The sequence below is a fragment of the Bombina bombina genome, chromosome 7, assembly GCF_027579735.1.
Source record: "Bombina bombina isolate aBomBom1 chromosome 7, aBomBom1.pri, whole genome shotgun sequence".
Lineage (NCBI taxonomy): Eukaryota > Metazoa > Chordata > Amphibia > Anura > Bombinatoridae > Bombina > Bombina bombina.
Window position 1 is genome coordinate 373,762,144 of NC_069505.1, and position 17,872 is coordinate 373,780,015.

At 41.3% G+C, this 17,872-nt stretch overlaps 1 protein-coding gene across 1 annotated transcript in view; it reads left to right on the forward strand.

Moving 5' to 3' along the window:
• The window catches only part of TWF2 (twinfilin actin binding protein 2), a 609,681-nt gene that overhangs the window by 86,623 nt on the left and 505,186 nt on the right, over positions 1–17,872 (forward strand). The window contains exon 5 of the mRNA XM_053721088.1: positions 5,232–5,336. Within this exon, the coding sequence (XP_053577063.1) occupies positions 5,232–5,336 (105 nt within the window). The remainder of the gene's footprint in view (positions 1–5,231; positions 5,337–17,872) is intronic.

Below are 17,872 nucleotides of genomic sequence, written 5' to 3' on the forward strand. Positions count from 1 at the left end.
GCAAGCGGTTAGTGCACTATAGAGGCTTGAGTATCCGGATCGCTTCAGTCATAGCAGGTAATGTCCGGTTGGCAGGTAGGCGCCTCAGCAGAGCTGCTGAGGTGTAAAGGGGTCTGAATTTTATTGATTCTCTGAGAATACGTCTTTTTTACTTATAAGCAGTAAAATAGTTGACGTTTTGAAATTTATAACCACAGTAATGTTTATGTTAAAGTTTTTTGAATTACTTAGAGGTTGATTTTGGGAAGACTTTTTTTCTTTCTGCAAGTAAAAAAAGTTTCCTTTTATTTTTTAAAGTGACAGTAACGTTTTTTTGTAATAAAATGTTTTGTTTGCGTGAAAATCTGTTTTTTATTACATTGTCATTTTATGGTAATTCAGTATGGACATAGGAGCCGTGGAAAATGTTACTTGCTCCATGTGTTTGGATGCCAATGTGGAACCACCAGTTCCTTTTTGTCCCTCGTGTATTGAGAGGGCTTTAAGTTATAGAGAAAAGATTTTTCATGAAAAAGATTTGTCTAAGGCGGATGCTTCTCAGGAGTCTAATGATGAGAATCGGAGTATGCCACAGCTTTCTCCCCAAGAGTCCCAAACTTTTACGCCCGCACAAGCAGTGCCCTGTACTTCTACTCTAGCGCCTGCTGGAGTTACTCTAAAAGACATAGCTGCGCTTATGTCTTCCACAATTTCTGATGCGTTGTCTGCTTTTCCTATGTTTCAAGGTAAACGTAAGAGGAAAGATACCCATGTTATCAGTGAGGTTTCTGATGCCATGGTGGCAATCTCGGATGTACCCTTCCAGGGAACTGAAATGGAGGTATAGAGGCTCTATCAGAAGGTGAAATTTCAGATTCAGAGAGTTCATTGCCTTTGACTGACTCAGAGGTGGTCTCTTTCAGATTTCAATTAGAACACCTCCGCCTGTTACTCAGGGAGGTTTTGGTTACCTTAGACGACTGTGATTCCACAGTAGTGGTCGCTCCTGCGAAGTTGAGTAAATTGGACAGATCTTTCGAAGTTCCTTCTTACTCAGATGTTTTTCCAGTTCCTAAGCCAGCTTCAGAGATTGTTTCTAAGGAATGGGAGAGACCAGGTATTACCTTCTCGCCATCTGCTATTTTCAAAAAGATGTTTCCTATCTCTGATGCTGGTTCACGGTTCCTAATGTGGAAGGGGCTATTTCCACCTTAGCCAAGCGAACCACTATTCCCATTGAGGATAGTTGTGCTTTTAAAGACCCCATGGACAAAAAGTTGGAGGGTCTACTTAAAAAGATTTATGTTCACCAGGGTCTGCTATTGCAGCCGACTGCATGCATTGCTACTGTCACCAGTACAGCAGCTTATTGGTTTGATGCTCTGTCCGAGTCTTTCATGAATGAGACTTCCTTAGAAGAGATCCAAGATAGGATTAAAGCTCTGAAGTTAGCTAATGCCTTTATTACGGATGCTTCTCTGCAAATTACTAAATTAGCAGCTGAGTTCGGGGGTTCGCTATCCTAGCCCGCAGAGCCTGATGGTTAAAACCTTGGTCTGTGGATGTGTCATCTAAATCTAAGCTGCTAGCGATTTACTTACAAGGGGAAGACCTTGTTTGGACCTGGCTTGACAGAAATTATCTGCGATATCACGGGAGGTAAGGGTCATCTCCTTTCTCAGGATAGGAGAAGCAAGCAAACTGGAACATTCTAAGCCTACTTGGAGACCCAACCAGTCTTGGAACAAAGGTAAACAATCCAAGAAGCCTGCTGTTGAATCCAAAACAGCATGAAGAGGATGCCCCCGATCCAGGTCCGGATCTGGTAGGGGGCAGACTCTCCTCCTTTGTTCAGGCTTGGGTTTGGGACGTTCAGGATCCCTGGGCAATAGAAATAGTGAACTGGAATTCAAAAATGTTCCTCCCCGAGGAAGATTTCTTCTTTCAAGATTATCTGCAAACCAGATAAAAAAAGAGGCATTCTTACATAGATCTTTCCTCCCTGGGAGTGATTATTCCCGTTCCAGAACAGGGGCAGGGTTTTTATTCAAATCTGTTTGTATTTCCCAAAAAGGAGGGAACTTTCAGACCTATCTTAGACCTCAAGAGTCTAAACAAGTTTCTCAGAGTTCCATCATTCAAGATGGAAACTATTCGTACCATTCTTCCATTGATCCAGGAGGGTCAATTTATGATGACAGTGGATTTAAAGGATGCATATCTTCATGTTCCTATCCACAGAGATCATCACAGGTTTCTGGACAAACACTTTCAATTCGTGGCTCTTCCTTTCGGTCTGGCCACGGCACCCAGAGTTTTCACCAAGGTACTGGGGTCTCTGCTGGCGGTCCTGAGACCGTGGGGCATTGCGGTGGCTCCTTATCTGGACAATATTGTAATCCAGGCGCCATCTTGTCAACAAGCAAGATCTCATACCAACGTGGTACTATCCTTCCTGAGAACTCACAAGGGGGAAAGTAAATCTGGAGAAGAGTTCCCTAGTCCCGAAAACAAGGGTGACTTTCTTGGGAACTCTAATCGATTCTATATCTATGAGGATTTTTCTGACAGAGGTCAGGAAATCAAAGATTCTAGATACCTGTCGAGTCCTTCAGTCCACTTCTCGACCGTCAGTGGCTCAGTGCATGGAAGTAATCGGTCTGATGGTGGCAGCAATGGACATCATCCCGTTTGCTCGGTTATACCTCAGGCCTCTGCAGTTAAACATGCTCAGGCAGTGGAATGGAGATTATGCAGACTTGTCTCCTTGAATAACTCTGGAACAGGAAACAAGGGACTCTCTTCTATGGTGGTTGTCTCTGGATCATCTATCCCAGGGAACATGATTTCGCAGACTGTCCTGGGTGATTGTGACAACAGACGCCAGCCTTCTAGGGTGGGAAGCTGTCTGGGGTTCCCTAAAGGCTCAGGGAGTTTGGACTCAGACGGAGTCGGTTCTTCCTATAAACATCCTGGAACTAAGAGCAATCTTCAATGCCCTTCTGGTCAAAAAGCTAAATTAAAAATAATTATTTAATGACACATATAATAATAAAACGTCAATAAAACTTGCAAATTAATGCATGGATCCATGACTAAGAGGTAAATAAAACATAGATTACAGTCTAAAAGTAAATAAAAGCGTGGACATAAGTCGACAGAGCTGTACAGTAATAAACAAGTATGTGCTCTAGGAAGTATGTTAATCCTAATATGCCAAATGGATAAATATATTGTGCAGAGGCAAATCCGGACAATAATTAGCAATAAATACAAAAGGCCCTATAGTGGGCGGAAAACGCGTTGACAACATATGGTGAGCTCTATTTCAATTATTTGTTATTCATTTTAAAATGATACTGTGCTATGTTATTGTTTTTCACTTACAGGATTTGAAGACCTTCACCACGTTTTTTTGGATCACTTCCTTCTCAATAGGATTTTCTATTACAATTTTTATTTTTTATTGTCTGATTAATATCAGTTCAATTGATTTTTTGTTTTTTGTGTATTTTTGTTTATTTTTTTGGATACACACATTGGTTCTATTCACAATTTTTGTTTTTGTGATTTTTATCTGTATTGCATTTTCTACTTTTGTGTACACCAACACCATTGGAGATTTTTCTATTTTTCTTTTTTTGCACTCACACTTTGGATATACCATGTTATAGGAGAACTGTTTACACTTGAGGAACCATTTGATGAACTAATTGATGAACTTTCAACTTCACTTATTTGTTTACATCACTTAATTGTATTTATTGTTATTTATTGTCCGGATTTGCCTCTGCACAATATATTTATCCATTTGGCATATTAGGATTAACATACTTCCTAGAGCACATACTTGTTTATTACTGTACAGCTCTGTCGACTTATGTCCACGTTTTTATTTACTTTTAGACTGTAATCTATGTTTAAGTTTTATTGATATTTTATTATTATATGTGTCATTAAATAATTATTTTTAACTTAGCTTTTTGACCACATATAGATTTTAATTCTTTGTTAATAGACCTTGCCTTTGCACAGGCGCTCCTTCAGGTATTCTTCTTGTTCATTTTATGTATTGTGGGTGGCTAGGGGCCCATTCTGTTTAGGAGCTACAGGTCTTTTTCAGCGCTGTTAGATATTTGTTTTTATCATTCCTTAGATATTAAGTTGTTATCTTGAAAGTTTTATTTCTTGTTGCTATTTCTTCAGCTCGTAGAGTGTCTGAGCTCTCGGCGTTGCAATTCAATTCGCCTTACCTTATTTTCCATTCAGATAAGTTAGTTTTATGTACTAAACTAGGGTTTCTTCCTAAGGTTGTTTCAGACAGGAACAGGAGATTGTTGTTCCTTCCTTGTGTCCTAATCCTTTTTCTCAGAAGGAACGTCTTCTGCACAATTTGGACGTAGTCCGTGCTTTTAAATTTTACTTACAAGCGACTAAGGACTTTAGTCAGTCTTCTCTGTTTGTAATTTTCTCTGGAAAACGTAAGGGTCAGAAGCTATGGCTACCTCTCTTTCTTTTTGGCTGAAGAGTATCATCCGTTTTGCATATGAGACTGCTGGACAGCAGCCTCCTGAAAGTGTTATGGCTCATTCCACTAGGGCTGTTGCTTCCTCATGGGCATTCAAAAATGAAGCTTCTGTAGAACAGATTTGCAAGGCTGCAACTTGGTCCTCTCTTCACTCTTTTTATAAATTTGATACTTTTGCCTCGGCTGAGGCCGCTTTTGGGAGAAAGGTTCTTCAAGCAGTGGTGCCTTCTGTTTAGGTTTCCTGTCTTGTCCCTCCCGTATCATCTGTGTCCTCTAGTTTTGGGTATTGAATCCCATAAGTAATGAAGATGATCCGTGGACTCATCGTGTCTTTAAAAAGAAAAGAAAATTTATGCTTACCTGATAAATTTTGTTTCTTTTTAGACAAGATGAGTCTACTTCCCGCGCTGTTCTTTTAGACAGGTTGTTTTTTATTATAAACTTCAGACACCTCTGCACCTTGGCTTTTCCTTTCTCTTCCTAACTTCGGTCGAATGACTGGAGTGGGAGGGAAGGGAGGAACTATTTAACAGCTCTGCAGTGGGGCTCTTTGCCTCTCCTGCTGACCAGGAGGGGAATATCCCATAAGTAATGAAGATGATCCGTGGACTCATCGTGTCTAAAAAGAAACAAATTTATCAGGTAAGCATACATTTTCTTTTTGTGTGATCTTATGTAGGCAAATCATTAATCATTTAATTAATTGTGCTATTTTTTGTGACAGGAAGACATTGCCCTTGTTGGTTACCAAAGACACGTCTCTTTCTGCGCGGCTCCAGCTCCTCTCACTGCAGCAGAAAGGGAACTTCAGCAAATCAAGATAGATGAGGTGAGTTGCATGATTAACCGTTGCTTACAATGCTCTGAACATGCTGCATAATTTGTGTCCAAAAGATAGATTGGGATCTGCCGGAGCAGTGTGCTTTGTAGACATGGTTTCTGTGTGATTTCACATCTCCCCATACTATGTACATGCTCAAATTTGATTAAAGGGACAGTCTACTCCCAGAATTTTTATAGTTTTAAAAAGTCAGATAATCCCTTTTTCTTTCATGTAATTAGCAAGAGTCCATGAGCTAGTGACGTATGGGATATACATTCCTACCAGGAGGGGCAAAGTTTCCCAAACCTTAAAATGCCTATAAATACACCCCGCACCACACCCACAATTCAGTTTTACAAACTTTGCCTCCTATGGAGGTGGTGAAGTAAGTTTGTGCTAGATTCTACGTTGATATGCGCTCCGCAGCAGGTTGGAGCCCGGTTTTCCTCTCAGCGTGCAGTGAATGTCAGAGGGATGTGAGGAGAGTATTGCCTATTTTGAATGCAGTGATCTCCTTCTACGGGGTCTATTTCATAGGTTCTCTGTTATCGGTCGTAGAGATTCATCTCTTACCTCCCTTTTCAGATCGACGATATACTCTTATATATATACCATTACCTCTGCTGATTTTCGTTTCAGTACTGGTTTGGCTTTCTACAAACATGTAGATGAGTGTCCTGGGGTAAGTAAGTCTTATTTTCTGTGACACTCTAAGCTATGGTTGGGCACTTTATTTATAAAGTTCTAAATATATGTATTCAAACATTTATTTGCCTTGACTCAGGATGTTCAACATTCCTTATTTTCAGACAGTCAGTTTCATATTTGGGATAATGCACTTGAATCAATTATTTTTCTTACCTTAAAAATTTGACTTTTTTCCCTGTGGGCTGTTAGGCTCGCGGGGGCTGAAAATGCTTCATTTTATTGCGTCATTCTTGGCGCGGACTTTTCTCCAACATAGGTGTGTCCGGTCCACGGCGTCATCCTTACTTGTGGGATATTCTCTTCCCCAACAGGAAATGGCAAAGAGCCCAGCAAAGCTGGTCACATGATCCCTCCTAGGCTCCGCCTACCCCAGTCATTCTCTTTGCCGTTGTACAGGCAACATCTCCACGGAGATGGCTTAGAGTTTTTTAGTGTTTAACTGTAGTTTTTATTATTCAATCAAGAGTTTGTTATTTTAAAATAGTGCTGGTATGTACTATTTACTCTGAAACAGAAAAGAGATGAAGATTTCTGTTTGTAAGAGGAAAATTATTTTAGCAACCGTTACTAAAATCCATGGCTGTTCCACACAGGACTGTTGAGAGGAATTAACTTCAGTTGGGGGAACAGTGAGCAGTCTTTTGCTGCTGGAGGTATGACACATTCTAACAAGACGATGTAATGCTGGAAGCTGTCATTTTCCCTATGGGATCCGGTAAGCCATTTTTATTCAGACAGTAAATAAGGGCTTCACAAGGGCTTATTAAGACTGTAGACATTTTCTGGGCTAAATCGATTCATATATACACATATTTAGCCTTGAGGAATCATTTAATCTGGGTATTTTTGTAAAATAATATCGGCAGGCACTGTTTTAGACACCTTATTCTCTAGGGGCTTTCCCTAATCATAGGCAGAGCCTCATTTTCGCGCCGGTATTGCGCACTTGTTTTTGGGAAGCATGACATGCAGTCGCATGTGTGAGGAGCTCTGATACATAGAAAAGACTTTCTGAAGGCGTCATTTGGTATCGTATTCCCCTTTGGGCTTGGTTGGGTCTCAGCAAAGCAGATACCAGGGACTGTAAAGGGGTTAAAGATAAAAACGGCTCCGGTTCCGTTATTTTAAGGGTTAAAGCTTCCAAATTTGGTGTGCAATACTTTTAAGGCTTTAAGACACTGTGGTGAAATTTTGGTGAATTTTGAACAATTCCTTCATACTTTTTCGCAATTGCAGTAATAAAGTGTGTTCAGTTTAAAATTTAAAGTGACAGTAACGGTTTTATTTTAAAACATTTTTTGTACTTTGTTATTAAGTTTATGCCTGTTTAACATGTCTGAACTACCAGATAGACTGTGTTCTGAATGTGGGGAAGCCAAGGTTCCTTCTCATTTACATAGATGTGATTTATGTGACACTGAAAATGATGCCCAAGATGATTCCTCAAGTGAGGGGAGTAAGCATGGTACTGCATCATTCCCTCCTTCGTCTACACCAGTCTTGCCCACTCAGGAGGCCCCTAGTACATCTAGCGCGCCAATACTCCTTACTATGCAACAATTAACGGCTGTAATGGATAATTCTATCAAAAACATTTTAGCCAAAATGCCCACTTATCAGCGTAAGCGCGACTGCTCTGTTTTAGATACTGAAGAGCATGAGGACGCTGATGATAATGGTTCTGAAATGCCCCTACACCAGTCTGAGGGGGCCAGGGAGGTTTTGTCTGAGGGAGAAATTTCAGATTCAGGGAAAATTTCTCAACAAGCTGAACCCGATGTGATTACATTTAAATTTAAGTTGGAACATCTCCGCGCTCTGCTTAAGGAGGTATTATCCACTCTGGATGATTGTGAGAATTTGATCATCCCAGAGAAACTATGTAAAATGGACAAGTTCCTAGAGGTCCCGGGGCTCCCAGAAGCTTTTCCTATACCCAAGCGGGTGGCGGACATTGTAAATAAAGAATGGGAAAGGCCCGGTATACCTTTCGTCCCTCCCCCCATATTTAAAAGATTGTTTCCTATGGTCGACCCCAGAAAGGACTTATGGCAGACAGTCCCCAAGGTCGAGGGAGCGGTTTCTACTTTAAACAAACGCACCACTATACCCATAGAAGATAGTTGTGCTTTCAAAGATCCTATGGATAAAAAATTAGAAGGTTTGCTTAAAAAGATGTTTGTTCAGCAGGGTTACCTTCTACAACCAATTTCATGCATTGTCCCTGTCACTACAGCCGCGTGTTTCTGGTTCGATGAGCTAGTAAAGGCGATCGATAGTGATTCTCCTCCTTATGAGGAGATTATGGACAGAATCCGTGCTCTCAAATTGGCTAATTCTTTCACCCTAGACGCCACTTTGCAATTGGCTAGGTTAGCGGCGAAAAATTCTGGGTTTGCTATTGTGGCGCGCAGAGCGCTTTGGTTGAAATCTTGGTCAGCGGATGCATCTTCCAAGAACAAACTACTTAACATTCCTTTCAAGGGGAAAACGCTGTTTGGCCCTGACTTGAAAGAGATTATCTCTGATATCACTGGGGGTAAGGGCCACGCCCTTCCTCAGGATAGGTCTTTCAAGGCCAAAAATAAACCTAATTTTCGTCCCTTTCGTAGAAACGGACCAGCCCCAAGTGCTACGTCCTCTAAGCAAGAGGGTAATACTTCTCAAGCCAAGCCAGCCTGGAGACCAATGCAAGGCTGGAACAAGGGAAAGCAGGCCAAGAAACCTGCCACTGCTACCAAGACAGCATGAAATGTTGGCCCCCGATCCGGGACCGGATCTGGTGGGGGGCAGACTCTCTCTCTTCGCTCAGGCTTGGGCAAGAGATGTTCTGGATCCTTGGGCACTAGAAATAGTCTCCCAAGGTTATCTTCTGGAATTCAAGGGCTTCCCCCAAGGGGGAGGTTCCACAGGTCTCAATTGTCTTCAGACCACATAAAGAGACAGGCATTCTTACATTGTGTAGAAGACCTGTTAAAAATGGGAGTGATTCATCCTGTTCCATTAGGAGAACAAGGGATGGGGTTCTACTCCAATCTGTTCATAGTTCCCAAAAAAGAGGGAACGTTCAGACCAATCTTAGATCTCAAGATCTTAAACAAGTTTCTCAAGGTTCCATCGTTCAAAATGGAAACCATTCGAACAATTCTTCCTTCCATCCAGGAAGGTCAATTCATGACCACGGTGGATTTAAAGGATGCGTATCTACATATTCCTATCCACAAGGAACATCATCGGTTCCTAAGGTTCGCATTCCTGGACAAGCATTACCAGTTCGTGGCGCTTCCTTTCGGATTAGCCACTGCTCCAAGGATTTTCACAAAGGTCCTAGGGTCCCTTCTAGCGGTACTAAGACCAAGGGGCATTGCAGTAGTTCCTTACTTGGACGACATTCTGATTCAAGCGTCGTCCCTTCCTCAAGCAAAGGCTCACACGGACATAGTCCTGGCCTTTCTCAGATCTCACGGATGGAAAGTGAACGTGGAAAAGAGTTCTCTATCTCCGTCGACAAGGGTTCCCTTCTTGGGAACAATAATAGACTCCTTAGAAATGAGGATTTTTCTGACAGAGGCCAGAAAAACAAAACTTCTAAACTCTTGTCAAACACTTCATTCCGTTCCTCTTCCTTCCATAGCGCAGTGCATGGAAGTAATAGGTTTGATGGTAGCGGCAATGGACATAGTTCCTTTTGCGCGCATTCATCTAAGACCATTACAACTGTGCATGCTCAGTCAGTGGAATGGGGACTATACAGACTTGTCTCCGAAGATACAAGTAAATCAGAGGACCAGAGACTCACTCCGTTGGTGGCTGTCCCTGGACAACCTGTCACAAGGGATGACCTTCCGCAGACCAGAGTGGGTCATTGTCACGACCGACGCCAGTCTGATGGGCTGGGGCGCGGTCTGGGGACCCCTGAAAGCTCAGGGTCTTTGGTCTCGGGAAGAATCTCTTCTACCGATAAATATTCTGGAACTGAGAGCGATATTCAATGCTCTCAAGGCTTGGCCTCAGCTAGCAAAGGCCAAGTTCATACGGTTTCAATCAGACAACATCAACCATCAGGGGGGAACAAGGAGTTCCCTGGCGATGGAAGAAGTGACCAAAATCATTCAATGGGCGGAGACTCACTCCTGCCACCTGTCTGCAATCCACATCCCAGGAGTGGAAAATTGGGAAGCGGATTTTCTGAGTCGTCAGACATTACATCCGGGGGAGTGGGAACTCCATCCGGAAATCTTTGCCCAAATTACTCAACTGTGGGGCATTCCAGACATGGATCTGATGGCCTCTCGTCAGAACTTCAAGGTTCCTTGCTACGGGTCCAGATCCAGGGATCCCAAGGCGACTCTAGTAGATGCACTAGTAGCACCTTGGACCTTCAAACTAGCTTATGTATTCCCGCCGTTTCCTCTCATCCCCAGGCTGGTAGCCAGGATCAATCAAGAGAGGGCGTCGGTGATCTTGATAGCTCCTGCGTGGCCACGCAGGACTTGGTATGCAGATCTGGTGAATATGTCATCGGCTCCACCATGGAAGCTACCTTTGAGATGAGACCTTCTTGTTCAAGGTCCGTTCGAACATCCGAATCTGGTCTCACTCCAGCTGACTGCTTGGAGATTGAACGCTTGATCTTATCAAAACGAGGGTTCTCAGATTCTGTTATTGATACTCTTGTTCAGGCCAGAAAGCCTGTAACTAGAAGAATTTACCACAAAATATGGAAAAAATATATCTGTTGGTGTGAATCTAAAGGATTCCCTTGGGACAAGGTAAAGATTCCTAAGATTCTATCCTTTCTTCAAGAAGGATTGGAGAAAGGATTATCTGCAAGTTCCTTGAAGGGACAGATTTCTGCCTTGTCTGTGTTACTTCACAAAAAGCTGGCAGCTGTGCCAGATGTTCAAGCCTTTGTTCAGGCTCTGGTTAGAATCAAGCCTGTTTACAAACCTTTGACTCCTCCTTGGAGTCTCAACTTAGTTCTTTCAGTTTTTCAGGGGGTTCCGTTTGAACCCTTACATTCTGTTGATATTAAGTTATTATCTTGGAAAGTTTTGTTTTTGGTTGCAATTTCTTCTGCTAGAAGAGTTTCAGAATTATCTGCTCTGCAGTGTTCTCCTCCTTATCTGGTGTTCCATGCAGATAAGGTGGTTTTACGTACTAAACCTGGTTTTCTTCCAAAAGTTGTTTCTAACAAAAACATTAACCAGGAGATAGTCGTGCCTTCTTTGTGTCCGAAACCAGTTTCGAAGAAGGAACGTTTGTTGCACAATTTGGATGTTGTTCGCGCTCTAAAATTCTATTTAGATGCTACAAAGGATTTTAGACAAACATCTTCCTTGTTTGTTGTTTATTCTGGTAAAAGGAGAGGTCAAAAAGCAACTTCTACCTCTCTCTCTTTTTGGATTAAAAGCATCATCCGATTGGCTTATGAGACTGCCGGACGGCAGCCTCCTGAAAGAATCACAGCTCACTCTACTAGGGCTGTGGCTTCCACATGGGCCTTCAAGAACGAGGCTTCTGTTGATCAGATATGTAAGGCAGCGACTTGGTCTTCACTGCACACTTTTACCAAATTTTACAAATTTGATACTTTTGCTTCTTCGGAGGCTGTTTTTGGGAGAAAGGTTTTGCAAGCCGTGGTGCCTTCCATCTAGGTGACCTGATTTGCTCCCTCCCTTCATCCGTGTCCTAAAGCTTTGGTATTGGTTCCACAAGTAAGGATGACGCCGTGGACCGGACACACCTATGTTGGAGAAAACAGAATTTATGTTTACCTGATAAATTACTTTCTCCAACGGTGTGTCCGGTCCACGGCCCGCCCTGGTTTTTTAATCAGGTCTGATAATTTATTTTCTTTAACTACAGTCACCACGGTATCATATGGTTTCTCCTATGCAAATATTCCTCCTTAACGTCGGTCGAATGACTGGGGTAGGCGGAGCCTAGGAGGGATCATGTGACCAGCTTTGCTGGGCTCTTTGCCATTTCCTGTTGGGGAAGAGAATATCCCACAAGTAAGGATGACGCCGTGGACCGGACACACCGTTGGAGAAAGTAATTTATCAGGTAAACATAAATTCTATTTTTTGGCGCAAAAAATCTTTTCTGTTTCCGGCGTCATACGTGTCGCCGGAAGTTGCGTAATTTTTGACGTTCTTTTGCGCCAAAAATGTCGGCGTTCTGGACGTGGCGTCATTTTTGGCGCCAAAAAGCATTTAGGCGCCAAATAATGTGGGCGTCTTATTTGGCGCTAAAAAAATATGGGCGTCGCTTTTGTCTCCACATTATTTAAGTCTAATTTTTCTTTGCTTCTGGTTGCTAGAAGCTTGTTCATTGGCATTTTTTCCAATTCCTGAAACTGTCATTTAAGGAATTTGATCAATTTTGCTTTATATGTTGTTTTTTCTCTTACATATTGCAAGATGTCTCACGTTGCATCTGAGTCAGAAGATACTTCAGGAAAATCGCTGTCTGGTGCTGGAACTACCAAAGCTAAGTGTATCTGCTGTAAACTTTTGGTAGCTATTCCTCCAGCTGTTGTTTGTATTAATCGTCATGACAAACTTGTTAATGCAGATAATATTTCCTTTAGTAATGTACCATTACCTGTTGCAGTTCCATCAACATCTAATGTTCAGAATATTCCTGATAACATAAGAGATTTTGTTTCTGAATCCATCAAGAAGGCTATGTCTGTTATTCCTCCTTCTAGTAAACATAAAAAATCTTTTAAAACTTCTCTTTATACAGATGAATTTTTAAATGAACATCATCATTCTGATTCTAATGACTCTTCTGGTTCAGAGGATTCTGTCTCAGAGATTGATGCTGATAAATCTTCATATTTATTTAAAATGGAATTTATTCGTTCTTTACTTAAAGAAGTACTAATTGCTTTAGAAATTGAGGATTCTGGTCCTCTTGATACTAATTCTAAACGTTTAGATAAGGTCTTTAAATCTCCTGTGGTTATTCCAGAAGTTTTTCCTGTTCCTGGTGCTATTTCTGAAGTAATTTCCAGAGAATGGGATAAATTGGGTAATTCATTTACTCCTTCTAAACGTTTTAAGCAATTATATCCTGTGCCGTCTGACAGATTAGAATTTTGGGACAAAATCCCTAAGGTTGATGGGGCTATTTCTACCCTTGCTAAACGTACTACTATTCCTACGTCAGATGGTACTTCCTTTAAGGATCCTTTAGATAGGAACATTGAATCCTTTCTAAGAAAAGCTTATCTGTGTTCAGGTAATCTTCTTAGACCTGCTATATCATTGGCTGATGTTGCTGCAGCTTCAACTTTTTGGTTGGAAACTTTAGCGCAACAAGTAACAGATCATGATTCTCATAATATTATTATTCTTCTTCAACATGCTAATAATTTTATCTGTGATGCCATTTTTGATATTATCAGAGTTGATGTCAGGTTTATGTCTCTAGCTATTTTAGCTAGAAGAGCTTTATGGCTTAAAACTTGGAATGCTGATATGTCTTCTAAATCGACTCTACTTTCCATTTCTTTCCAGGGTAATAAATTATTTGGTTCTCAGTTGGATTCTATTATCTCAACTGTTACTGGTGGGAAAGGAACTTTTTTTACCACAGGATAAAAAATCTAAGGGTAAAAACAGGGCTAATAATCGTTTTCGTTCCTTTCGTTTCAACAAAGAACAAAAGCCTGATCCTTCATCCTCAGGAGCAGTTTCAGTTTGGAAACCATCTCCAGTCTGGAATAAATCCAAGCCTTCTAGAAAAGCAAAGCCAGCTTCTAAGTCCACATGAAGGTGCGGCCCTCATTTCAGCTTAGCTGGTAGGGGGCAGGTTACGTTTTTTCAAAAACATTTGGATCAAATCTGTTCACAATCTTTGGATTCAGAACATTGTTTCAGAAGGGTACAGAATTGGTTTCAAGATAAGACCTCCTGCAAAGAGATTTTTTCTTTCCCGTGTCCCAGTAAATCCAGTGAAAGCTCAAGCATTTATGAAATGTGTTTCAGATCTAGATTTGGCAGGAGTAATTATGCCAGTTCCAGTTCTGGAACAGGGACTGGGGTTTTATTCGAATCTCTTCATTGTACCAAAGAAGGAGAATTCCTTCAGACCAGTTCTGGATCTAAAAATATTGAATCGTTATGTAAGGATACCAACGTTCAAAATGGTAACTGTAAGGACTATCTTGCCTTTTGTTCAACAAGGGCATTATATGTCCACAATAGATTTACAGGATGCATATCTGCATATTCCGATTCATCCAGATCATTATCAGTTCCTGAGATTCTCTTTTCTGGACAAGCATTACTAGTTTGTGGCTCTGCCGTTTGGCCTAGCTACAGCTCCAAGAATTTTTACAAAGGTTCTCGGTGCCCTTCTGTCTGTAATCAGAGAACAGGGTATTGTGGTATTTCCTTATTTGGACGATATCTTGGTACTTGCTCAGTCTTTACATTTAGCAGAATCTCATACGAATCGACTTGTGTTGTTTCTTCAAGATCATGGTTGGAGGATCAATTCACTAAAAAGTTCATTGACTCCTCAGACAAGGGTAACCTTTCTGGGTTTCCAGATAGATTCAGTGTCCATGACTCTGTCTTTGACAGACAAGAGACGTCTAAAATTGATTTCAGCTTGTCGAAACCTTCAGTCACAATCATTCCCTTCGGTAGCCTTATGCATGGAAATTCTAGGTCTTATGACTGCTGCATCGGACGCGATCCCCTTTGCTCGTTTTCACATGCGACCTCTTCAGCTCTGTATGCTGAATCAATGGTGCAGGGATTACACAAAGATATCTCAATTAATATCTTTAAAACCGATTGTACGATACTCTCTAACGTGCTGGACAGATCACCATCGTTTAATTCAGGGGGCTTCTTTTGTTCTTCCGACCTGGACTGTAATTTCAACAGATGCAAGTCTTACAGGTCGGGGAGCTGTGTGGGGATCTCTGACAGCACAAGGAGTTTGGGAATCTCAGGAGGTGAGATTACCGATCAATATTTTGGAACTCCGTGCAATTTTCAGAGCTCTTCAGTCTTGGCCTCTTCTGAAGAGAGAATCGTTCATTTGTTTTCAGACAGACAATGTCACAACTGTGGCATACATCAATCATCAAGGAGGGACTCACAGTCCTCTGGCTATGAAAGAAGTATCTCGAACTCTGGTTTGGGCGGAATCCAGCTCCTGTCTAATCTCTGCGGTTCATATCCCAGGTATAGACAATTGGGAAGCGGATTATCTCAGTCGCCAAACGTTACATCCGGGCGAATGGTCTCTTCACCCAGAGGTATTTCTTCAGATTGTTCAAATGTGGGGGCTTCCAGAAATAGATCTGATGGCGTCTCATCTAAACAAGAAACTTCCCAGGTATCTGTCCAGATCCCGGGATCCTCAGGCGGAAGCAGTGGATGCATTATCACTTCCTTGGAAGTATCATCCTGCCTATATCTTTCCGCCTCTAGTTCTTCTTCCAAGAGTAATCTCCAAGATTCTGAAGGAATGCTCGTTTGTTCTGCTGGTAGCTCCGGCATGGCCTCACAGGTTTTGGTATGCGGATCTTGTCCGGATGGCCTCTTGCCATCCGTGGACTATTCCGCTAAGACCAGACCTTCTGTCGCAAGGTCCTTTTTTCCATCAGGATCTCAAATCCTTAAATTTAAAGGTATGGAGATTGAACGCTTGATTCTTGGTCAAAGAGGTTTCTCTGACTCTGTGATTAATACTATGTTACAGGCTCGTAAATCTGTATCTAGAGAGATATATTATAGAGTCTGGAAGACTTATATTTCTTGGTGTCTTTCTCATCACTTTTCTTGGCATTCTTTTAGAATTCCGAGAATTTTACAGTTTCTTCAGGATGGTTTAGATAAAGGTTTATCCGCAAGTTCTTTGAAAGGACAAATCTCTGCTCTTTCTGTTCTTTTTCACAGAAAGATTGCTAATCTTCCTGATATTCATTGTTTTGTACAAGCTTTGGTTCGTATAAAACCTGTCATTAAGTCAATTTCTCCTCCTTGGAGTTTGAATTTGGTTCTGGGAGCTCTTCAAGCTCCTCCTTTTGAACCCATGCATTCATTGGACATTAAATTACTTTCTTGGAAAGTTTTGTTCCTTTTGGCGATCTCTTCTGCCAGAAGAGTCTCTGAATTATCTGCTCTTTCTTGTGAGTCTCCTTTTCTGATTTTTCATCAGGATAAGGCGGTGTTGCGAACTTCTTTTGAATTTTTACCTAAGGTTGTGAATTCCAACAACATTAGTAGAAAAATTGTGGTTCCCTCATTATGTCCTAATCCTAAGAATTCTAAGGAGAAATCGTTGCATTCTTTGGATGTTGTTAGAGCTTTGAAATATTATGTTGAAGCTACTAAGTCTTTCCGAAAGTCTTCTAGTCTATTTGTTATCTTTTCCGGTTCTTTGGCATCTTGGTTGAAATCTTTGATTCATCATGCCTATGTCGAGTCGGGTAAAACTCCGCCTCAAAGGATTACAGCTCATTCTACTAGGTCAGTTTCTACTTCCTGGGCGTTTAAGAATGAAGCTTCGGTTGATCAGATTTGCAAAGCAGCAACTTGGTCCTCTTTGCATACTTTTACTAAATTCTACCATTTTGATGTATTTTCTTCTTCTGAAGCAGTTTTTGGTAGAAAAGTACTTCAGGCAGCGGTTTCAGTTTGAATCTTCTGTTTATGTTTTTCATTAAACTTTATTTTGGGTGTGGATTATTTTCAGCAGGAATTGGCTGTCTTTATTTTATCCCTCCCTCTCTAGTGACTCTTGCGTGGAAAGATCCACATCTTGGGTAGTCATTATCCCATACGTCACTAGCTCATGGACTCTTGCTAATTACATGAAAGAAAACATAATTTATGTAAGAACTTACCTGATAAATTCATTTCTTTCATATTAGCAAGAGTCCATGAGGCCCGCCCTTTTTTGTGGTGGTTATGATTTTTTTGTTTAAAGCACAATTATTCCAATTCCTTATTTTTTATGCTTTTGCACTTTTTTCTTATCACCCCACTTCTTGGCTATTCGTTAAACTGAATTGTGGGTGTGGTGAGGGGTGTATTTATAGGCATTTTAAGGTTTGGGAAACTTTGCCCCTCCTGGTAGGAATGTATATCCCATACATCACTAGCTCATGGACTCTTGCTAATATGAAAGAAATGAATTTATCAGGTAAGTTCTTACATAAATTATGTTATTACCCATTTCCCTCTTTTGTATAATCAACACGGTTATATTAATAAACTTTTCTTTTTTAAGACACGATGAGTCCACGGATCATCTTAATTACTAATGGGATATTTGCCTCCTCCAGCTGACTAGGAGGTGAAGAGCACCACAGCAGAGCTGTTAAAAGCTCCTCCCTTCCCTCCCACTCCAGTCATTCTTTTTGCCTATGTTAGTGATAGGAAGTAGCACAGTGAGGTGTTAGATTAGATTCTTCAATCAAGAGTTTATTATTTTTAAAGTAGTGCCCGATTGTGTTGCTTTGTCCTAGGGTGTAGCCGTAGTCCATATCAGTCTCTACAGTAGAGCTTTTGGTGGCTTTAGAGCAACTTGTGGGACATAATTCTCACTGCGCCTCCCATATTTATGCTGCCCTGTTTGCAAGAGTCTGAGAGAGGAATAATCAGATTCTTTGTGTTCCACAGGCCAATGCAGGGAAGAGTGTTATGCATGACATGATGTCCCTGCTCCCAACGGCTTTCATTATTATGAATAGCAGCCGACAGGGAGGTTTACCCTACTTCTTCAGCACAAGGGTGTTATACATGATGCAAACTTTTATAAATAGGGAGAAAATAAGGAGAAGTAGTCCTTATAAAAAG